The sequence below is a fragment of the Ceratotherium simum genome, chromosome 14 (genome assembly GCF_057802395.1).
Source record: "Ceratotherium simum simum isolate JZ-2026a chromosome 14, ASM5780239v1, whole genome shotgun sequence".
Classification (NCBI taxonomy): Eukaryota; Metazoa; Chordata; class Mammalia; order Perissodactyla; family Rhinocerotidae; genus Ceratotherium; species Ceratotherium simum.
This window is the reverse complement of record NC_141913.1, coordinates 8,543,187-8,566,921: the sequence shown is the minus strand read 5'-3', so window position 1 is coordinate 8,566,921 and position 23,735 is coordinate 8,543,187. Positions and strand designations below refer to the sequence as shown.

The 23,735-nt window shown below is 49.2% G+C and overlaps 1 protein-coding gene across 1 annotated transcript in view; it reads left to right on the top strand.

Annotated features, from left to right (window-relative positions):
- The first annotated feature begins 480 nt into the window (after window positions 1-480).
- CABLES1 (Cdk5 and Abl enzyme substrate 1) overlaps window positions 481-23,735 on the top strand; it is a 110,869-nt gene continuing 87,614 nt past the window's right edge. The window contains exon 1 of the mRNA XM_004421121.3: window positions 481-1,442. Coding sequence (XP_004421178.2) covers window positions 583-1,442 — 860 coding nt within the window. The 5' untranslated portion in view covers window positions 481-582. The remainder of the gene's footprint in view (window positions 1,443-23,735) is intronic.

The following is a 23,735-nucleotide window of genomic DNA, read 5'->3' as shown; positions in this document are numbered from 1 at the left end:
TGCTCGCCTCCCTCCTCTGGCTCCCGCGCGCTCCCCGGGAGCCACCAACTCTGCCCGCAGGAAGCTCGGACTACCTACACCGCCCGGCCGAGCCCCCGCCCCGCCGCGCGCCCGGCTTTCCCTTCGTCCTCCTCTTCCTCCTTCCCCGGCCCCTCGCCTCCCGCCGCGTGCCTCCGCGGCCGCCGCCTGCGGCTTTGTTTTCCTCCCAGGTTTCATTCCCCACACGTGATACTGTGTTATTGCAAAGAGCGCTTCGGGGCGCGAGCGCGGGGCGCGCGCACCTATAAATACGGACGCCCGGGCCCAGGAGGGGAGACCGCGGGGGCGGGGAGGGCCGGGCACCCAACGCCTAGGCGGCCAGCCAGCGAGCGAGCCGCGCGCGTGGGCCGGAGCGGCGGCGCCCCCCGCCGGAGCACAGAGGGGCGAGCATGGCCCGCCCGCGCGGGGGCCGGGCCGCCGCGCACGCCGCCCGCTCCCCGCGCCCTGCCCATCCCGGGTCGCCGGCGCTCGCGCCCGCCGCTTAACACTCGGGCGCCGCTCGCTTCTCGGGGCATCGCGGAAATATCGCCGCAGACGGACACAATGGCGGCGGTTGCCGCCACCGCGGCCGCCTGCAGCGGCAGCAGCAGCAGCAGCAGCAGCGCCGGCACCGACGCCGCGAGCGCCAGCGGATTGCAACAGCCGCAGCAGCAGCCTCAGCCCGCGGCCGCCGCGCCGGCCCTGCCGCCGCCCGAGCCCCCCAGGAAGCCGCGCATGGACCCGCGGCGCCGCCAGGCTGCCCTCTCCTTCCTCACCAACATCTCACTGGACGGCCGGCCGCCGCCGCAGGACGAGGAGTGGGGCGGCGGCGGCGGCGAGGAGAGCGGCGCGGCCAAGCCCGGCGCCGGCAGCGCCTGCGGCACGAGGACTCGGCTCAGCCTGTTCGCCGCCGCCGAGCGGGGCGGCTGCAGCGCGCTCTCCGCGGCCGGCGCGGCGGCGGCGGCGGCGGCGTTAGCAGCTGGATCGGGCCCCTGCCTCCCGCAGCCCTCGTTGCTGCCGCCCCTGGCTCCCGGCGGCCACGCGATGGTGGCCGGCCCCGGGGCGGCCCGGGGGTTCTCGAGCTCCCTGGGCGCGGGCCGGGCGTCGGGGGAGCAGTGGCAGCTGCCACGGCCGGCGCCCATCGCCGCCTGCGCTCAGCCGCAGCAGCCCGACGGGCCCGGGGGCGCCGGGCGGGAAGAGCTGGAGGAGGACGATGCCTTTACCAGCGTGCAGGTGCCAGCGGTTGCCTTCTTGGGCTCCGGGACGCCCGGGAGTGGGGGCGGCAGCCGGGGCCGCCTCAACTCGTTCACTCAGGGAATCCTGCCCATCGCTTTCTCCAGGCAGACCTCGCAGAACTACTGCTCCCTGGAGCAGCCGGGCCAGGGGGGCAGCACTAGCGCCTTTGAGCAGCTGCAGAGGTCCCGGTGAGTATCCTGGACGCCCCGCGCGCGCAACCCCGCGGCCCTCCCGGCCGGGGTCGCTCCCACCATCCCGCGCCCTTCCGGATCCCTGGGCTTCTGGCCCGAATTCCGAACCACAAGGGCACGCGAAAGAGAGTCCTCAGGGAATGTGCGTTCACACGTGTGTGCACGAGCCCGGCACTCGCAGAGCAGAAGACCACGCTCATGCACTGGGTCCGGAGTTAGGAGTTGCGGGAGCCTATTAAAAAGCGGCCCCAGAACCTCCCATTACAAGGAGGAGATCACGAACTTCCAGAAGCCTGGTCCAGACCCAGAGACGCGCTCTCCCCACGCCAGGCAAGACTTGGCGGGGCGCAGAGTCGAGCAGTGGGTCCGGCCGGCGGCTGAGCGGCGCGTGTGAGCCTCAATTTGTCGCAGACTCGCCATGCATCCCTCCTAAGAAGTTCCCGCCTGCGCTCAAAGTATTCCTGCATCCCAGAAAAACTTGGCGTTTTCCTAAGAAATGGAAAGTCTTTACATTTCCTAGCACCGGATCCTGGGGGTGAGGGACAGGGAGGAAATAGGGCTTGAGGATGCTTTTTTCCATTCCAGGATGAATTTGTTAGAGTTAGTTAAAAGCTTGCTGTTTTTGCTAGCTTAAGTCATCTGGAGGTATGAGACATCTTAGCAAAAACATGAAATGTTGGACATTTGCGTGGTGTTCAGGGAATAGTTGGAGCTTGTCGCCATATGTTCAAGGGGCTATATGTTCAATGGACAGTTGAGAGTTAAGTCTGTGTCAGGCAGAGGGACTGGAGATTGGAAGAGGACCGGAGTGGAGGGGGGATGCAGGCCTGTTTCCTGGGAGTGACCTCTCTTGTTAGTTGATAAGGCCTCCTGTGAAGTTAGTTATAGCACTGACTTCACCTTGGCTCAGTTAGTTTAACCTCCTGGGGCCTCAGTTTCCCCTTCTGGGATGGGACCTTGCCAGCATTTTGCAGGCCTTAAGATGAGAAGAGACAGCGTTTTTGGTTACAGCCTCTCTTGTGTGCTGCTCATCTGAAGGGTCAGGCTTGCTCTGGCCTGAGTAAGAAGGTGGCCTGTTGGAAAACTTAACTTCCTCCCCCAATGTACCAATGGGGAAGAACAAGCCTGCTCATCCAGAAGTTTGTTCTGAGTCTCTTTCTTCCCAAGTGGGTGAAATCATGACCCTGCTTCGTAGGTAGCATAGCAGTGAGTGCACAGGGGCTGCAGGCGGGGGTGTGGAGCCGGGGAAGCAGCCTCGTGACTGCACGGATGAATTAGTGATGCTGGGCACAGGTGACAGTCCGGCCCTGGCACTTCTTGTCAAGTCTCCCCATTAGCGGGTGAGTGCACAGCAGGGAGTCCCTTCCTCTCTGGGCTGGTGGTGCGCACTCAGCAGTCTCTGGGCAGCATGATGTTAACTGCTCGACATCACACCCTGGCTTATAAAGACTCCGTAGTTTGAATGTAAGCCCAGCTGGTCCAGAGGGTCATGACAGGAATTGTAATAAACATACATGTTATTCTAAGCCAGTGTGCAAGGCTGGCCTGTGTCTCCTGGTAGACAGATGTGTTCCTGTGCTAAAAGCAGCTGGAGATCAAATTACCTGACACTTTGTCTCCAAGACTCTCATTTCGGGGGATGTGGGGGATCTAGTGTGTTGGTATTCTGATCTAAAGCCTAGCCAGAATTTACTCTGATCCTATAGATATGAGCCCCTTAGATGTTTTGTCGATCTCCCCTCAACACACACGTTAAGGTGAGCTGGTCAATGTAAGATGCTTCCCTTTCTGACAGTCACATTCATCTTACTACTTTGGAATTATCCATATCTGGCAACTTGATAGGCATTTTTTAAAAAATTACGGCTGTCAACAGAAACAGCATCGAATTTAATGTACAAAGAGGAGGGAAACGGGTAAAACAGTGATTTCAGAAAGGCCTTGAAGAGGTAGCTTGGCCACTACCTGTTGGAGTGGCAATGAACTTGAAATATCCTAGGACGCTTTGTTTCCGGCACTGTGATGCTTTCAAGAGTTTTCTCAGATGCGTGCTGCTTTCATGATCTCTAGAGAGTATTTTCATCTGCCTAGACAAGGTGTGATGTAGGGTACAGACTCATTTGAATAAGGCCCGGGGCCCTCTTAAAGAATGCCAGTTGCTTTCTGGTGTGCCTCCCTTTGAGAAACCCTGCTGGCCTGGGTGGTTCCATACACTACTTCAGGGATGTTCTGCCGGCATGTAGTTTTTATTTATTTTATTTTTTAATTTTTTTTTTAAATTTTATTTATTTTTTTCCCCCAAAGCCCCAGTAGATAGTTATACGTCACAGCTGCACATCCTTCTAGTTGCTGTATGTGGGACGCGGCCTCAGCATGGCCGGAGAAGCGGTGTGTCGGTGCCCGCCTGGGATCCGAACCCGGGCCGCCAGCAGCAGAGCACGCACACTTAACTGCTAAGCCATGGGGCCGGCCCCAGCATGTAGTTTTTAAATCAAATTGGGCTTTCCTTAGATTTGTCTCTTGCTACTTAAGGAAGTCTATAGAACCTTGCTGCTCAAAAGTGTGGGCTCTTGGACCTTTGGCTTCACTGGAGCTCTTAGAAATGCAAACTCTCGGGCCCTCCTCTAGATTACTTAAGTCCAGATCTGCATTTTAACAAGATCCCCAGATGATTCATATAGAAATAAAAGTTTGGAAAGCATGGCTCTAGTGGATCTGAAATCTGCCCCTTTTTTAATGAACTTGAGATTTCATCTATCGGGTTTGTTATGGCTATATAAAAATCAGTATTTCCTGATCTGAAATCTTGAAACCCTTTATTTTTTGTTACTTCCATCTGGACACTTGTAAAACCAATCACAGTTATTGCTTGGACTTCCAAACTTTGAAATACGACAGACAAGAAAATTTCTGTGCCCAGGCCTTAGCATAGATAGGTCGATAGAATGATGACACCATCTCTGTGCTCTGGGCTAGATATTTGACGTTCATCACATTTAATCCCCACAGCCACCCTATGTGTAGGTTCTTTCACAAACCCGGTGTTGGCCAGGATAGGAACCCGGATCTTTGACATCCAGCCTAGCCTCTTCCCTCTGCCACTCGACTGTGTCACTGTGCCTTGCACACAAGTAAGCAGGGATCATTTGGAGCGGTTTCTGTAAATGTTTGTCCTGGATACGGCAGGTGAGTCTTACTGTTGTGATTCGAGACCCGCTTTCCTAGTCATCCCTGCACATTTGGCCTCTTTGGGGCCCCCAGCTCTGCTGCTGCTTACCCATCTCCCTTCTGTTGGAGTGTCTAGGGAACCCAGGACCATGGGCCTTGCGAACAGGGCTCCAGCCCTGGGAAGACAGCACACTAGGGTTTGCTCTCAGGCTATGTGTCATGTGGGAAGCCAAAAAGATGCCTTCTAGCTTGACGCCCTGTGGTGTTCTCTGCTGGGCAGTGAGTGCTGCATGAGGAAGGTGTTAATAGGTGAGAGGGAGTGTAAATTTATAAGGTGTGTTTTAAGGCTTCCTTTCTCTTTAAAAATTTCATCTCAGGCAGCAGCTGGCAGCAGTCCTGGCTCACTCTACTTCCTAGAGAGCTTCTGATTGGCAGACACTGCCCAGAAGTGCTAGCGTCGAGGTGTGACAGGAGGTGTGCGCAGTGACCAGGGTGTTATTTTAAAACATGAGGGTTTTGCTTCTTAGAACACCTGAGTTAGTGTTGTACCCCGTGGTGAGTTAGGTCTTAAATGGAAAGAGGGCATGTGGTACAGAAGCTTGGGTTCGAATCCTGGTGCTACCGTAGGACCCTGGGCAAGTTGATCAGCCTTTCTGGGTCTGTTTCCTCATGAGGGCCTTGGCCTGTGTGTTGGGCTCTTTCAAGTGCTAATTGCACTTACATTTATTATTGAGGGCTGACTGTAGGCATGTGATAAATGCTTTATATCTGGGCTTCTCAAATGTGCGTTTAGAATCATCTGGGATAAAAGGGAGATTCTGATCCTGTAGGTCTGGGAGGGACCTTGATTCTTCTTTTCTGACTAGTTTCCTGGGATGCAAATAGGCTGCACTTTGAGGAGGCAGGCTTTACAGGTACTGTGGTTGCTCCTATTGTAAGGCCAGAAAACGGGGGCTCTGAGATGTTGAGTAACCTGCTCAAGGTCACTCAGCCCTGGGGCAGAGCTCAGGCTCGAACCGACTGCCCTACAGACTTGGAGCTTCTAACTGCCTCTCCCTCTGCATCTCCCTCTTGGGGTGAAACCTGGGCTCGTCCTCTGACTGTAGTCTCTGTCTTTACTGAAAAGAAAAATGTGAGCTGACTAGGAGATCCACAGCCCGGGAGTAAGAGAGGGGAATTGGACGTTTTCTAACTCTGTCACAACTTGTTTTGTGACTTGAGGCAAGTCACCACTCTGTGCCCTGGCGGTGAGCTGCCTGACCTGTAGGATTGCAGAAGTCTGTGAAGGACTTTGATCTCCTCAGCAGTAAGCAAACCCCGGTTATTGTTGAGCCATCTTTCCAGCAACATGAATTATGGAAGCCAGAGCTGCAGTCCTAGGCCAGCCCAGGCCCTGGCCAGGATGCGTACCCAAGACCTGACGGAGGCTGTGCCTCGCCAGGGGCTGAGGTTGAGGGGCCCGAGGTCACCCACCGCCCTCCTCCTTGCTGTCACCAGGCCTGTAATGCTGCGGGCGAACTCAGAAGGGGCAATAGATCGGAAGCCTACTCACTGCTGGCAAGTGCCCAGAGAGGGCAGCGCGTTCCAGGGTAGCCTTTTGCCCTCCAGGAGGGGTGAGGGAAGCTGCAGCAGGGCCCTACACTGCATCCCCGTAGCTGTCCCAGAAAGCTCCGCCTGCATAGACTTCCTTCCATGGAAGGAGAGTCATGTGGTAGGGAGAGGGCCAGGGGCAGGTGGCCTTGGTAGGAAAGGTAGGTGAGGCTGGGTGAGGTTTCGTGATGTGGATCAGGAAGGCCAAACCGGTACTTGGCAACCCTGGATTCCGGGCCTGCCCGTGCCGTGGCCGCTAACCCTGGAGGGGTCGCTTCACCCCTGCCTCAGTTTCCTTATGGGATTAAAGGGCTGGGACGGATGAGTGCTGCTGCTTTCCAGGTCAAGTGCTCTGAGCCTCTCAGGCCTGTGGCCTGCTGTGGAGGCCAGGTGCGTTTAGCTCAGGGATGTGTGGATGACCTAACCTTGCAATCAGGCGCAGAAGCGGTGTGAAGCGTGTCCGTGCGGCTTCAGTTGGCAGGACGTGCCCTGATGAATGAATGGATGGGTTTCCCTCGGTGTAAGGGAGAACTTTAAAAAACCCCTTCAGCTGTGCTCCCTACAGCCGTGGAGGTGTCACAGCTGGACTGACAACTTCAGGAGGCTGTCCAAGCTGGTGGCCACTGCCTGGTGAGGCGGTCAGCCCCAGCCAGCACCACCCCCAAGGTGGAAGCAGTCTGTAGTAACCTCCTCTGTTGCTCAAGGGCCTTCCAGTTTACAAAGTACTTTTGAAGACATTGATTTCAGTGCTCTAACAGCACTGAGGGGCAGGAATCCAAGGTCACCGAGCTGGCAAAGGGTGACCCCGGTGCTTTGTTTTCTGTCAGGTATATTGTAAGGAAATTCTGGTGTTGAGACTTAATGCCTTGTATCATTTATGCAACAAACAGTGAACATAGTGAATATCAATTGAGGTGCCTCTGTGCTGTCACGGGAGATACAGACATAAAACCTGGTCCTTGTCTGTGTTGGGAGACAAGTGTAAACAGGCCATTTATTCCAGTGATGAGTGCCTGGTTAGAGGTGAGCTTGTTTGAGCCCCACCAGGCAGGGCCACTTCATGCTCTTCCCTGCGGGACCTGGCTCTGTGCCTTGACACAGTATTTTCCTCTAACAAACATGTCCCAGGCATTATTCTAAGCACTTTATGGGGACTAAGCAAGTTCATATCAACCCTTAGACAGCACTGCTCCATCACCCCCATTCTGAAGCACAGAGAGGTTAAGTTACTTGCCCAGGGTCCCTCAGCCTGTACATGGGAGCTGGATTCACACTGGGCAGTCTGTGCTCTTAGCCACTTCACTCCGCCGTGCTGTGGTTTGTGAGTCAGGCTCAAAAATACTGGTCAAACTGGCTTCAGCTGAACTGGGCAGAAGGTGGCCTACATGACCTCTCAGGGCACTGCTAACCCTGCAGTTTCCTTATTTGGGTTTCTGCCCTTCTGTCATCCCAGGAGGACCTCTGCGTGAGGGCCCAGAGGACAGTGCGGGGTGGAGGGAGGTTCCTGTGACTGCAGTGTTCAGGCCCGCCCTCAGCGCCTGCCCTGCTTGCCTCTTCTCAGCCACATCTAACTGCTGTCACTTTTGCCAGGTCTTGGGCATCTGGAGCTTTACATGCCCTACGTTGTTTGGATCGTGGCGGGACGGGAACACGAGCCTGGCCCCCGCAGGAACCGTGTGTGTGGCTCTGGCTCTGCCACTGACTTTGTGGCTAGATTCCCATCCATGAAATGGGAATACTAATAATACCTCCTTCCCCGGCGTGTTTCCTTTGTGTGGACCCTCTGTATCTCAGCATCACTCTTTCCCCTGAGCCCAGGGGTATGCAGACTCTACGGCCCACAGGCCAGATCTGGTCCACTGGCTCTTTATAAGTAACGTTTTCGGGGAAACAGCCCCGCCTGTTCACTTCTGTTTTGTCTTTGGCTGCCCGGTTGTGCTACAGAGACAGAATTGAGTGGTTGCGGTAGCGACCACGTGACCCGAAAAGCCTAAACCCTTTATTCTCTGGCTCCTTACAGCAAAAGTGTGTGACTGCTGCTCCAGTCCAGTGCCGTGTACCCCGGAGGTACGCACTGGTCCCCTGGCCCGCCCTCACGGGTCCTTGCCTTCTGGAGGCTCCTGGCTTCTGTTTGGACCCGCCAACCCCTTCTCCCCCGGCTGACCAAGGGACCTTTCTGAAATCCACGTCCAATCCTGTCAGTTTTAAGTTCCTTGTACTTCTTGAGAGGCAGCCATGGCCGCCCCCTGGCCGCCGCTGCAACCCCCCTGCCCGCCCCCCGCACCTGTCCCTTCCATACTGGGCCACTTTCCAAAGGGCGCCCCGGGCTCTGGCACTCGCAGGCTTCTCTGCGGGAAGGGTCCCCACCACCCTCCACAAGACACCCCTTCCTTTCAGACCTGTCACCCTGCAGAGCCCTCGAGTTTGGCGCTGAGCACCCTCCCCTGGGATTGACTTTCTTCCTTCTCTGTGGGTCTGTGCTCACCCCTGGCCTAACACTGATCCCTCACAGGTCGGGGACTGCTGGCCATGGGCCTTAGCCCGGCTCGCAGCAAAGTGGAGCAGCTCCTTCTGTAGAGCGACCACAGAACCAAACCAAACCCAAATTTCCTGACAGTGTTAGTAAGGAAACTTCATCCCAGGACCTCAGCAAAGCTTCTTGAAAGTCCTGTTAGGATACCTTTCTCCTCAAAGCCCCACTGATCCTCGTAACTGATCTCTCCCGCCACCGCCTCCGCCAGCTCTCTAGTCTTTTATTTGCACCCAGCAGTCACTTCAGACCCTTTACTTGGTAAAGCAGTTACCACCTCCTTCCTCAGTTCTCCCGACTTGAGTGTTCCTCCGGTCCCTGTCTCAGGGTTAAAGTGACAGGTTGTGTAAGTTGCACTCCTCATCCCACATTCCCCCCTCCGAGGGGAGGTGACAAGTCTGGCGTCCTGAGCACCTCTTACGTGCTGTGTGCCTCACATGCGTTGCTTCGTTTTATTTGCGCGGCAGTGCTGTGAAATGGATTGTGTCCATTTTAGAGCTGTGGAGACTGGGGCTTGGACGGGTTAAGGAAGCTTCCTAATACCTCATAACTGGAACCTAGAACTAGAAGTCGAACCCTGGTTTCTCTGGCTTCTAAGCTGGGTTTCTGCTAGACCCCATAGTCTGCTGTGGCTGCTCGTCTGAACTTGGTAGATGACTGAGGCGTCTGTGAGCTGGTTGGTAACCTCAGGTCGATCATGCTGGGAGAATTTACACCACGGGAATCAGCCAGCTTTACAATTCAGGGCTTTTTTTATCCATCCAGAGAGCTGGTTTATCAGCACGTGTACAGGGACTACACCACACCCCTTTTGTTTCATTTTCTCCTTGGGGGGCTGTGCAAAATGTCACCATCTGAGGGAGAGTGTTGAAAACCAGATGTTTTTATGAGAATCTGTTACTTCACATAATTTTGTGAATTTCTCCAAGGGTCACCACCACCCATTTTCTACTTCAAAAAAATATCTGACCTACTCAAGTTTCAGCCTACATGCAATTTAAAAACCAGACTTTTCACAGACACTGTGGGGCTCGAACAGACTGCTTAGTATCACATGTAGGAATCATAAAATCATTAGCTATTACTCTCCTTTACAAACTATTTTTATTTTCGTTTGGTTTTTAAAAGCCTCCAGGAACATATAATCAATCAGGGTTTCCTGGTTTTTTTCCCCTTTTTGTTTGTGTTAGCATTTTGGATAATTGCACGCTAGTTTATATTTAACGGGGTTATCATTAATGTGGTTTGGGTTTATTCCCACACATTTAGTCACAAAAACAAAAGCTTGTAAAGCAGAACATGCAAATGCTGGAAGTTTAGGACTTGGAATATTGTAATAATAGGTGTGTGCGTGGAAGGGTCCAGTCTTGTCCCTGAGTTGAAGGCCAGAGTGTACTCAAATCTAAGTTAAATTCCATAATAAATAGATGACAAACCACTCAAGAAGAGACTAATAAAGTATTCGAGAAGGCAAAGATTTCTTTGTGCCTAGCACATTGATTTTTGTTTTAAAGCACTTTACTCGTTGACCCAATTACTTATAAAGCAAAATGTCTCCTCTGATAGTCTTAGGAAGGAGGGCGTGGAATGGGAGGGCCTGGAGGACAGGCAAAGTCTATAAAGGTTTTTGCTTAAGGACAAAAGTTGGCATGTTAGGGGACGTGGTTGATCTGATGTTGAAAAGTAGTTGTCGATGAAGTATTATGTTTTTTTAAGTTCAATAAAGTCGGCTTTTGGAGGAGGGGCAGTGAAGAAGGAAGATGAGATTATAGATGTCCAAGGTAATTAATTGTGTGGGTAATCAAGGGATTCAATTTATCCATCACAAAATAAATGTCTGATAATATAAGTTCTACTTAATGGTTTGGGGCTTTATAGTTTACAGAGTGCTTTCATGTGTATTATTTCATCAAGTCATTTCCAAAAGGCAACAGGTAGCTGTTTTATAGATCAGGAAGTCAGGACCATGAAGGACTAAGTGACTTGTCCACGGTCACGTGCTCTGTATGTGGCAGAGCTGGAACTTTGAAACCTACATATTCTAATTCCAAGTTGACAGTTTTAACACAAGCAAAAAACTCCACCGTAGCTGTATCATTTAGGACAAACAAAGAACTCTATTAAGTGCTGTAAAATTTTATTCTCCTTCCTGCCCTAAATCTTCACTTGTATATTAATTAACCTCAAGAAAACAAAAATGCTGGGGCCTCATCCATTTCAGACCTTTTGGCTGGAGTCAATCAAGGTCAGGATGTTGAAGTACAGAGAAATCCTGTGCTGTAGTGTTGGCTGGCCGGCGCCTTCTCATCGTGGGAGGACGCGGACTTGCATGTGATAACCTCTGGGGCAGGCCAGCAGAACCCCTGTTGGGGCCTGAGTTGTGGAAAATGTTCCCAATAATAACATCTCTCTCCAAATAATACTTTGGTGTCAGTTCCTCCTTTCCCACACCGCTGCTCTTCGGCCTCATTCTCAGCAAATTGGGTGAACAGATTCAAGAGTAGAAAGACCATCTCTGCGGTCCAATAGCTCTGCCACTTAGTGGCACCTCATTGAACCCTGAGCCTCAGGGTCCCCCTTTGTAGAATGCGGATAAGAATTCCTGCCTTTTTGAGGAGTTGCAAGCCTTAAATAAGAATGCAACATGAAGCACCTAGCTGAGGTTTGGTCCTTAGTGGCTTTTTTTCCGACTTTATGATGGTGAGAAAGTGATATGCATTCAGTGGAAACCGGACTTTGAAGTTTGAATTTTGATCTCTTCCTAGGCTAGCGTTATGCGGTAGGATTCTCGTGGTGCTGGGCAGTGGCGGTGAGCCACAGCTCCCAGTCAGCCAGGCCATCATGAGGGTAAACAAACAATATACTTACCAGGACATAACCCCGTCATAAGTCGAGGAAGATCTATACAAGCCAAGGATTGCTGTCAACTACCAGTGGTGGGAAGAAGCAAGGAAGGACTCTCCCCTAGAGCCTCCAGAAGGAGCCAACCCTGCCAACACCTTGATTTTGGACTTCTAGCCTCCTGAACTGTGAGAGAATAAATTTGTTTTTTTGAAGCTCCCTAGTTTCTGGTAATTTGTTACAGCAGGTAACAAATTTTGAGGGGGGAAACCTAAACTCTAAGCTGAACAATTCTGCTTTTGTCCAGTTCTTTGGCATGGCTACACACCAGTACCACCTAGGAGCTTGTTAGAAATGCGATTTCCCAGGCTCCACGCCAGACCTGCTGAATCAGAAACTCTGGGGGTGGGCCCAGCAGTGTGCTCTGCAGGCCTAGAGGTGTGTCTGGGGCCCATTCAAATTTGGAGACAGTTGCTGTAGACAAAGCCTCGTGTGTCTCAGCCTTATTGTACCTTCTGGAAGATGTAAACAGTGTCTGGTGTTACTTGAAATATTTTTATTTTGCTTCAAGACATTTGTTCTAGTGCAAATCAGTGGAAGTTATTTCCTAAGGTGAGGCTCTGCCGAGAGCCCTGGTGATTCAGGTTTGAGGCGCCACACAACCATTTTAGGTTCATCAGTCCTGTTGTGACCCCCACAGCCACACTGTCGATCTGGTGAACTTCTAGACATGACTCCAAGGAGTTCCTTTCACATTAGCGTTTCCTCCCTCCTGCCTCCTCTTGTCTGGTGTATCTCTGCTCTCATTTGTGTCCTAAACATTTTATGTTTACCTCCATTTTAAGGTCTTAGCAATTTTTTCAAGTATTCAAACAGATATATTGAAAGCCTTCTGCCATGTGCCAAGGACTGGGGATGCGGTGGGACACCAGTGAGAGAGGGCCTCGCCATCACAGATCTTAGTGTCTGGGTAGGGGTTGCGGGGGAGGCAACCGAAAAAAGCTACACATAAATTCTGAAGAATGCTGTGGAGGGAGTCGTGAGGTTTGTGAATGTCTGTTAGACACAGTGGCGGGAAAGGCCTTTCTGAGGAAGAGGAGAAAGCAGTTAGCCACCTAAGATGGAACATGGGCTTCAGGACTTGGGAACCGTGTGTTCTAGGGTCCTGAGGTGGGAACATGCCTGACGTGTTTAAGGAAGAAAAGGAAGGCAAGGGAATTTGGACTTTGGTGAACTCAGGGCCGAAGGGAGCTGAGGCCCCAGAATTGATCAGGGGCCACAGAATGCCAGGTCTTGTAGAAGATGGTGGCGAGTTCTCATTGTGTTGTAACTGCGCTTGGAAGCCGCTGGAGAGTGTTACGTGGGGAACCGCGTGGCTTACCTTTCAAGGACCCGCTGCGGGCTGCGTGGCGAATGGATTGAAGGAGGACAGGCATGGATGTGGGGGGACGTTTGCAAGCCTGTTGCCTCCAGGCGAGTGTCCTGCTGAGAGACACGGTGGCCTGGACTAGGGTGGAGATGGAGAGGGGTGATGGACTCCAGGTGCGTTTTGGAGATAGGATTGACAGAATTGTAGGTGGCTTGGGCGTTCCCAGCCGTCACAGCTGGAAAGAGACTAGGATGTAAGACTGCAGCTGTGCCATGTGGTGCAGAGGGGAGGTCCTTGGTCCTGTTGGAGCCTGTTTGACCGGGTTGTGGTGTGGAAGGCTGGCCTCTGGAGGTGACTGCTGAACTAAGGTCTCAAGGATGAACAAGGGCTGGGAGGACTGGTCAGACCGCGGGACCAGCCTGGGCAGGGGGAGGGAGCAGGGGGTGCTGGAGGGAGTGGACAGAGAGCAGTGTGTCGGGAGCACAGAGAGCGAGGAGGAGAGCGGGTGAAATAGGGGCCAGGGTAAAGACTTGGGTCTTCATCATGAGAGTGTGGGAAAGCCAACAGAGGGTTTTCAGCCAGGTGGAATCAGAATGAGACTTGTGTTTCGAAACAATTGCGCCGGCTGTGGTGTGGAAGGACAGTTAGACAAGGGAAGCCGCAGGAAACCAGAGAATCTATCGCTGTGGTCCAGGCAGGAAGATGGTGGTGATGGGGGTGGGAGAAGTGGGCGGATTCCACAGAGATGTAGGACGTGACAGACTGGACTTGGAGATGGATTGGCTGTGGAGGGCTGGGGAGAGAGAGGCATCAAGGGAGACCCGTGGGTTTCTAGAGTGTGGACTGATTGGATGGCAGTGCCACCCCTATGACAGGGAGGAGGGTGCGAGTACCATCCAGTGCTGAGTTTAAAAAAATGCTGCCTAGGGACCGGCCCTGTGACCTAGTAGTTAAGTTCGGCAGGCTCCGCTTCAGCTGCCCGGGTTCAGGTTCCTGCGCACAGACCTATACCACTCGTCAGCAGCCGTGCTGTTGCGGTGACACACATACAAAATAGAGGAAGATTGGCACAGATGTTAGCTCAGGGCAAATCTTCCTCAAGCAAGAAGAGGAATATTGGCCACAGATGTTAGCTCAGGGCGAATCTTCCTCAGCAAAGAAAAAAAAAAAAACCTACCTAGACGAATTATAGAACTGAAGATGACCCTATTTCTTCTCATTGCCTTTATTTATTTATTTTTCCTAATTTGGTACTTTTACTCTCCAAATAGCTTGAGTTGACATATCTGTAGTCATAAATACTTTTTGTTTTTTTTTGATAAGGAAGATTGGCCCTGAGGTAATGTCTGTGCCCATCTTCCTCTTTTGTATGTGGGATGCCACCATGGCATGGCTTGATGAGTGTTGTGTAGGTCCACGCCCGGGATCCAAACCCATGAACCCTGGGCTGCCGAAGTGGAGGGCATGAACTTAACCACTATGGCACTGGGCAGGCCTGATAAATAACTTTTTGATTGAGGATGTACATATGGACATTTTCCTTTTTCTTCCAAAGTGGGGAATGACGTTTATGCTTAAAGAGAGATAATCTCAAGTTTGTTTTTTTGTGTGTGTGTGAGGAAGATTGGTCCTGAGCTAACATCTGCGCCAATCTTCCTCCATCCTGTATGTGGGACACCACCACAGCATGGCTTGACGAGTAGTGCGTAGGTCCATGCCTGGGATCTGAACCTGTGAACCCCAGGCCACCGAAGTGGATCATGCAAACCCAACCGTTATGCCACCAGGCTAGCCCCTCATCTCAAGTTTTATGCTCATTTCCAAGTTTTTTGGTCTAAAAATTCTAATATTACCTTTTAATGTAAATGTTGAGCATATCAATTTCAAAACAATACCTCAATCAGATTTTATTCATTTAATTTCAAAGACATAATTTCTTTTTCTTTTTCTTTTTTTTGTGAGGAAGATCAGCCCTGAGCTAACATCCATGCCAATCCTCCTCTTTTTGCTGAAGAAGACCGGCCCTGAGCTAACATCTATTGCCAATCCTCCTCCTTTTGTTTTTCCCTTTTTCTCTCCAAAGCCCCAGTAGATAGTTGTTATGTCATAGTTGCACATCCTTCTAGTTACTGCATATGGGATGCCGCCTCAGCATGGCCGGACAAGTGATCCGTCGGTGCGCGCCCGGGATCCGAACCCGGGCTGCCAGTAACGGAGCGCGCGCACTTAACTGCCAAGCCACAGGGCCGGCCCCCATAATTTCTTTTTATTAAAGAAAAACATATCCTTGAGCGAGATCATGAGATTTTTCAAACAATTCCTAGTTCAGCTTGCACATATTTGCAACAAATTACCAGGTGCTCAAGTCTGAGTGATCTCAAATTGGAAAATAAAAATATGTTCTCCAAGAGAAAACAAGATGCCTTTGTGACAGTGCCTGACTGTCTGCTGTAGGAACTAAACAAGTCCCCGGGTGATTTCGTACTTGCTCCGTGATTCAAAGTAAGACTGGGGTGCAGTCTTAATATTCCAGTAGCAGTTGCGCCTTTTTTGTTAGTTTTGTTGGTGGGTTTCATAATAATGGCATGCTCTTTGAACACTAACATGATAAGCTACGGCGCCATATGGAAATCGCTTCACATCCCAGATCTGCGGTTTCCTGGGTGTGACCTTAGGCAGATTCCCTCATCTCTGTGAGCCTCTGTTCTTGTCTTCAAAGAGGGGAGAGTAATATCTAGTGATCAGATACCTCATAGCATGACTGCCAGGATTAAATCCGATGATTTCTGTAAAGCCCTTAGCCCAGTGCCTGGCACATAGTAGGTAGTTTGCAATAAATACCCAATGTGATTGTTACATCCCAAGGACTCTGCCGCTGCTCTGCATGTTCTGTAGGGGCTGACATCACCACACAAACGAGGGAATTGAACTCGAGGGAGTTTACTTTTCTCGCCAAGTCACATAGAGCTCGGCAGAGCTGGGATCCTGTCTAACCCCAAAGACCATACTCCTGCCACTGTGCGTTATTGCCTTTGACACGTGTAACGTTGCAGCCAAACAAGTTTTGTGACCTTCCTGAGCAAAACAGGTTCTGTTTTAGGATCCAGGTGGTGTTTCTTGACACTTGCACTGTTGAAGAATATACACTGATGTTGGTATTGTTTACCTATCCAGCCCATTTTTGGCTATGGCTGTGTTGGTGGGGAGCTGCCATGTGTATACAGAGTGACTAAACCAGATTGTTTATTTGACCCTGTTTGCTCCAAATACAAGTGAATAATTGAGGCCAGACAGATTGGAAGAGATGGGAATGATATATTTCAGTCCAGTCATCCAATCTAGATACACCCTCCCTGTGAGCAATATTTCACAGAGCTGGAAAGAATTTAGCCCCTAGAGCTTATTAAGAGGTGCGACATTCGTTATGTATAACTTGAGTTCTTTTGGTGCCAGGAAAATAAAAGTCAGGACTGGAATATAAGGAAACGGATAAGATATGTGCAGGCTGGTGAAATCTGGAAGAAAAAAATATTTACATGGGAGTTCAGCTTTGATTTTATATTGTCACAAATTGATGCCAGATGCCTGCATTTCAGACAGACTCCCTAGCCCGAGAGTGTGAGTTGGAAAACAAATCGCCTTGCCGTTTGGAATGCTGATTGATACTTTAGAAGTTTCTTTTTGTTTTCGAAGGGAAAATAATGCATATTACAGGCCTAGCAAACAGAACTTTTATAAATGGCAATTAACAGAAGACGCCCAAGGGAGGAAGTCTCCAGTTTCTTTTTATAACCCTGGCAAAAGTAATTGAGGTGACACTTTATTGGCATTGGCATCTCCCACTTGCTCTAGGAGGTAGTTCAGCCTTGTGTAGCCATGTCCAGAGCTGGTAGCGTCATTTCCATTTTCCTTCAACCTCAGGTCAGAGGAGCAACACAAGAGCACTTCTATCTGAGGCAGCCGGCCTCATGTGGTCTCCATGTGGCAGGACCCCAGGCTCGTGAGGTGGCTCGCACATTTTCCCTTATGGTTTAAAAAAGTGGCTTTTAGTTTTGAGTCTTAGGTTTGGCCTTGACAGTGTTCCTTTATCCTACAGGCTGTTTTTCTTTCTGGTATTTGCATGACTCATAAAATGAGTTTGACTAGCCTGACACCTCTGCCGTGTTCCTTGAATGCTCTCTAAAAGGTGCTGCTGTGTAAGAATATATGCTGATTTTCCCATTTGAGTTGCTGGAGGGTCACGTGGATGACCGGGAGAGCTGAGTCTGAATTCTGGACACTGTCAGACTTGCGTGAGAATCCGTCTCTGAGGCTCAGCCTGGAAAAGCGGGATATCAGAGCTGCGTGGTTGGAGGATCACCGGAGTGGAGTGGGGTGAGGGCGTTCCACGGCCCCCAGATGGGCCTTGGTATTTCCTACAGCAGCTGGGCCATAGACTTTCAGATAGACAAGAAGGGACCTCGAAGAGGCCGAGAGAGATGAGGCTGCCATGCACTCTTTGAGCTCCATGTATGTGGGAACGGAAGGACAAGAGCCCTTGCCCCTGCGCACTGGAGCTAATATTGGCCAAAGGCTTCTCAGCTGTGGACGGAGACCCAGAGGGTGCCAAGACTGTGTTCCAAGTGCAAGTCACCGTGAACTCTGAATTTGCTGCAAACACTGAATACTGCACCATTGCTCCTAGGGGAAATGCAGGGCTGGGTTCCTGTGAGCCCCTGGTCACATTTTCATCATCCAGTCAATACATAACTTTGTTTCATGTGTGTTTCTGTTTGAAGATGCCTTATTTAATATATATATTTAATTCATTAACATTGAACTCATGCCGGCAGTAGCTCATGCCTGAACGAAGCTTCTCTCACACGTGTTTTCTCTGTTGGGCACATGGCAGCGTTCTTGTAGGTAGCATCACTAGCTGGCACTTCAGTACTTTGCCTGGGGGCCATTTTAAACAGCGAAATCACCAAGAAAAAAGCACAGAAATGCAAAAAACGTGGAAAAAGTACAAAAAAGTACCACGAGAAGGACACTTGTTTACAATATGAGCTGAAACAAGAAGGCAGGGCCTCGCCTATGTCACTGTTGCTGTTTAAATTTTTCCCCGCTCTACAGGTGCACATGTCCATGAGTGACGGCGCCGTAAGTATTGATTTTGGGTTGCAAATTTTAGCAAGAAGGCGAATTCACAGCTACAGAATCTACAAATAATGAGCATCGATGGTACTTTACTCAGGTATTCGTTAAGTACGTGCGTGGGCTGGAGGCTTCCCAAGACTAAGGAAGATTTGGAAGGCGTCTGTTTTCTGTTTTACAAAGGAGTGCCCATCCATTCTCATATTATTCCTGATAACACCCTTGAAGGGAAGAAGGGCTGGCTTTATTTTCTTCCCTTTATTGATGGGGAAACCGAGAACCCGAGAGCTCAGGACTCGGGCCCAGCAGACGTGGATCTGACTTTCTGGTTCTGAGTGCCTTGTTCTTCCCACAGTGCTTGGCAGGCCGGTGTAGTTACAGGATCGCACCAGAGCTTAAACCATAGAATTTGAATGCTGACATATTTTAATACTGTTTTAAAAGTTGTCTTCCTAATCATTTGTCTGTGATTTAATTAGATAAGGAAGCATAGCCTTGTGACTAAGAGCGTCAAGTCTGGAGCCAGACTTAGGTTTGCATCCTGGCTTTGCCTCTCCATACCTGTGGGACTTTGGGCAATTTATACCTAAAGCAAAACCTTTCTGACTCGCAGTTTCCCTATTTGTAAAATAAAGATAATATTAACACCCAGTGTGTGGGGTTAGTGTGAGAATTATGTGAATTAATTCATATTCAGTGCTTAGATCTGTACCTGGCACACCATAGCCCCTCTGTGTGTGTTAGCCATGATTATCATTTAGCATTTTTGTATATATGTATCATTTATCATTGTATTTAGTGATAGGTGCTCAGGAAACGCTTGTCGAGTCAATGGATGATGACCCTAAAAATTAGGCAGATGGTAAAATATGGTTGTAATTGCATGGCTCAGAGCCAAGAGGAGATTTTGCAATTTTCTCGTCCTTTTGATCCATTTGGGTAACACATAGTTCAGACCTGGAAAATCTGTTTTAGAGCTTTATTTATCCAGTTTGTCAGCAGTCTGCAGATTAAACAGACTTTTGTCACGTCTGTGTCATTTTGGGTGAGTGGACAGCTAATCAGATGAGCAAATATTAGTGGGCACCTGCTGGGTGCCAGGCAACCCGCTGGGTTTAATAGTCCCGCTGTGAAGATTCAAGTAATAGAGACAAGAACATGAGACGTCACAAGGCAGAACCTAATTCAGGCATGTAAAGAGCAAATTTCCGTGTGACCCCAAAACCTCCTTCTTTACAGCTACTAAAGTGTATTTAAAACTGCCAGAGTGGGGCCAGCCCGGTGGCACAAGTGGTTAAGTGCATGCGCTCCGCTGCGGCGGCCCGGGGTTCGCCAGTTCGGATCCCGGGTGCGCACCGACGCACTGCTTGTCAAGCCATGCTGTGGCGGCGTCCCATATAAAGTGGAGGAAGATGGGCACGGATGTTAGCCCAGGGCCAGTCTTCCTCAGCAAAAAAAAGAGGAGGATTGGCAGATGTTAGCACAGGGCTGATCTCCTCACAAAACAAAAATAAAAAAATAAAACTGCCAGAGTTTTCCCTCCCTTCCTTCTGCTACTGAGCATCTGGTAGAGATGTTAGTAAAACGCAGTGGCATGCCCCACAGGGATGGGGAGACCACATTGGGTAGAGGGTCCCCAAACGGCAGTCATCCCCAGACCCATCAGACGGGTAACCTTTCCAACAGATCTCAGGCAGCTGGCTCTTGGTAACGCCTTTCATGTCACCAGCGGAAGGTAACGACAAAGCACGTAGAGTTATTTCCACATCTGTATAATTAGGATGTTGCAATAATTTGGAAAATCGATTCTTTTTCTTCTCTCTGGAATCCCCACTCTTGGACAGTAAAGTTACTTTCTGCATTTCTTTGACCCTCCATGGACCTGGATCTCAAGTGGCACACAATTAATGTTTCGAGGGGATGCTTCAGTTTTAGGAACAAGAACATAGGGCAGCAGACTATGAGAGCAATGTAGGAAATTCCTGTTTGCTTTCTAGAAACTGAGTTTGGAACTTTCCAGCTCTGGGGGAGACGAGGGAGGGCTTTCTGTCATTTGCTTACAAAAAATCGCAGGACTAAATTCATATTTGTCCTATTATCTAATATTAAACTTTGCTTTGCCTAACCTGCTTATGTTCATAACATAAGCTTGCTAGAGTTCTCTTGTTAGAAAACTCCTATTTCCTTAAGAGGAAGGGACACCTTTCCTATGAGCAAGTATTTTGTGACACGTTTTAAGTAGACCTTTTACCCTAGATAGTTTTTTCTACCGTATATAGTTTTATCAGCGAACAAGTGATTCTTTCTTCCGCATCTGTGTTTATTCAGCCCGAGGCGACTGTGCGAGATACACTGCTCAATACATTCCAGTCAGATGATGCTGGCTGTGTGAGCTTATAAAAGACATCTGTTTAAGTTTAAAAATAAATAATTAAAACACATGCACAGACAAAAGGTTGTTGCTCCTAGCGAGATTAAAATTAGTCTGCTGTGACAGAAGGTCTTCATATTTTTCTGAAAAGAACTTATAATTATTTTTTTCATTTTATCTAAAGATAAAAATCTAGGTAGAGAAAGTGATAAAGATTTGATTTTTTTTTTATAACTCACCGTCAAGTTACACAGTTAAATACCCTCACGTGGCACCAGGCCTCTTTCCTGTTTCTGGAGAATTGTCAGGTCATTCTTGGCTGTGGGTACTCTGAAATGACCTAAATAAGGTAAGATTCTCCCCAGCAAGGGCTTTCAGAAAGCTGTGTTGATTTTCAAACAGCTGTTTTGATAGCGGATGGATTACTGGAGTCTTGGATTGAGAAATGGGAAAAGACATAGGCAAATCATCTTCCAGTTTTCTTTTGTGAGACGTTCCGTCCTAGGTGTGGTGCCAGGCACGTCGTGTGCGAGCAGTGGACGGCTATGCTGCTGTGTCCTGTTGTGTGTGGTATGCCTTTGTGGCCTGCCTGTCTGTCCAGCAGGCCCTTCCTGGAGGGATCTCGGCACATCCATTGTCTGGAGTCATTACAGCAGCAGGCCTGGCATGGGGGGAGGTGGTCACGGGCATTCCCCACCATGGTTCCCAGGTATGCTTTGTAGGGGCCATATGTCCTGTCTGGTCTTCATCCTGAGACTCCTTTCTGGTGAAGGCCCCTTCTAAATACAAGCTGGCCTGCAGACTGTGATAAAAAAGTCTTACTTTTGAAATTAAAAGACAAAACAACCAACTCTCACTTTATCGGTCGTGTCTCCCCTTCATATTTTCTCCTGAAACACTTTACTGGTGCTTTTTGGGAATCTGTGTTTCAGAAAAGTTGTATCTAAATAACAGTTGTGTTAAAAATGAGTGACAGTTAAAAAATAACAAGTAAAATCATCTGTAATCCCATCACTGTTAACATTTTGGTGCCCTTACCCCTAGGGTGGGGTTCCATCTTTCTCCCATCCCTCTATCAATAGATTTTTGGGCCTGTGCTCTGTGACAGCAGTAGATGAGGGACATGAGATGAACACCAGCCCTGCTCTCATGGAGTTTGAGGACTTGTGTGTGTGTGTGTGTGTGTGTGTGTGTGTGTGTCTGCACGATTATTTTTTTTATTGTTGTCTTAATAGTTTATAACATTGTGAAATTTTAGTTGTACATTATTGTTTGTCAGTCACCATATAAATGCATCCCTTCACCCCTTGTGCTCACCCTCCACCCCCCTTGCCCCTGGTAACCACCATATAGTTCTATCTGTCTGTGTGTTAGTTTCTATCTTCCACGTATGAGTGAAATCATAAGGTGTTTGTCTTTGTCTCTCTGGCTTGTTTGACTTAACATTAATACCCTCCAGGTCCGTCCATGTTGTTGCAAAAGGGACGATTTTGTCTATTTTTATGGCTGAGTAGTATTCCATTGTATATGTATACACATCTTTATCTAATCATCAGTCGAGGAACACTTGGGTTGCTTCCATTTTTTGGCTATAGTGAATAATGCTGCAATGAACATAGGGGTGCATAAGCCTCTTTGGATTGTTGATTTCAGGTTTGTTGGATAGATTCCCAGTAGTGGGATAGCTGGCTCATAGGGTATTTCTATTTTTAATTTTTTGAGTAATCTCCATACCGTTTTCCATAGAGGCTGCACCAGTTGGCATTCCCACCAGCTGTGTATGAGGGTTTGTATTTCTCCACATCCTCTCCAACATTTGTTGTTTTTTGTCTTGGTGATTATAGCCATTCTGACGGGTGTAAGGTGATATCTTAGTGTAGTTTTTTTTTTTTTTCCTGTGAGGAAGATCAGCCCTGTGCTAACATCTGCCAATCCTCCTCTTTTTTTTTTTTTTTTGCTGAGGAAGACTGGCCCTGGGCTAATATCCATGCCCATCTTCCTCCACTTTATATGGGACGCCCCCACAGCATCACTTGCCAAGCGGTGCGTCGGTGCGCGCCTGGGATCTGAACTGGCAAACCCCGGGCTGCCACAGCGGAGCGCATGCACTTAACCGCTTGCGCCACTGGGCCAGCCCCTCTTAGTGTAGTTTTGATTTCCATTTCCCTGATGTTTAGTGATGTTGAATATCTTTTTATATGCCTATTGGCCATCTGTATACCTTCTTTGGAGAAGTGTCTGTTCATTTCCTCTGCCCATTTTTTGATCGAGTGGTTTGTTTTTTTGTCATTCAGTTGTGTGAGTTTTTTATATATTATGGAGATGAACCCCTTGTTGGATATATGTTTTGCAAATAATTTTCTCCCAGCTTGTGGGTTGTCTATTTTTTTTTTTTTAAGATTTTATTTATTTATTTTCCACCCAAAGCCCCAGTAGATAGTTGTATGTCGTAGTTGCACATCCTTCTAGTTGCTGTATGTGGGACGCGGCCTCAGCATGGCCAGAGAAGTGGTGCGTCGGTGCGCGCCCGGGATCTGAACCCGGGCCGCCAGCAGCGGAGCGCGTGCACTTAACCACTAAGCCTCGGGGCCGGCCCAGGGGTTGTCTATTTGATCCTGGTTTCATTTCCCTTCTAGAAGCTCGTTAGTCTGAAGTCCCATTTGTTTATTTTTTCTTTAGTTTCCCTTGCCTGAGTAGACATCGTATTGGAAAAGATTCCTTTATGACCAGTGTCAAATAGTGTATTGTCTATATCTTCTTCTAGGAGTTTTATAGTTTCAGGTCTTACCTTCAGGTCTTTGATCCATTTTGAGTTAATTTTTGTGTATGGCGAAAGCAGATGGTCTACTTTCATTCTTTTGCAAGTGGCTGTCCAGTTTTCCCAGCACCATTTATTGAAGAGACTTTCCTTTCTCCACTGTATGTCCTTAGCTCCTTTGTCGAAGATTAGCTGTCCATAGATGTGTGGGTTTATTGCTGGGCTTTTAGTTCTGTTCCATTGATCTGTGTGTTTTTGTACCAGTACCATGCTATTTTGATTACTATTGCTGTGTAGTATGTTTTGAAGTCAGGGATTGTGATGCCTCCAGCTTTGTTCTTTTTTCTCAGGATTGCTTTAGCTATTCGGGATCTTTTGTTGCCCCATATGAATTTTAGTATTCTTTGTTCTATTTCTGTGAAGAATGTCCTTGGTATTCTGATTGGGATTGCATTGAATCTATAGATTGCATTAGGTAGTATGGACATTTTAACTGTGTTTGTTGTTCCAATCCATGTGCATGGGGTATC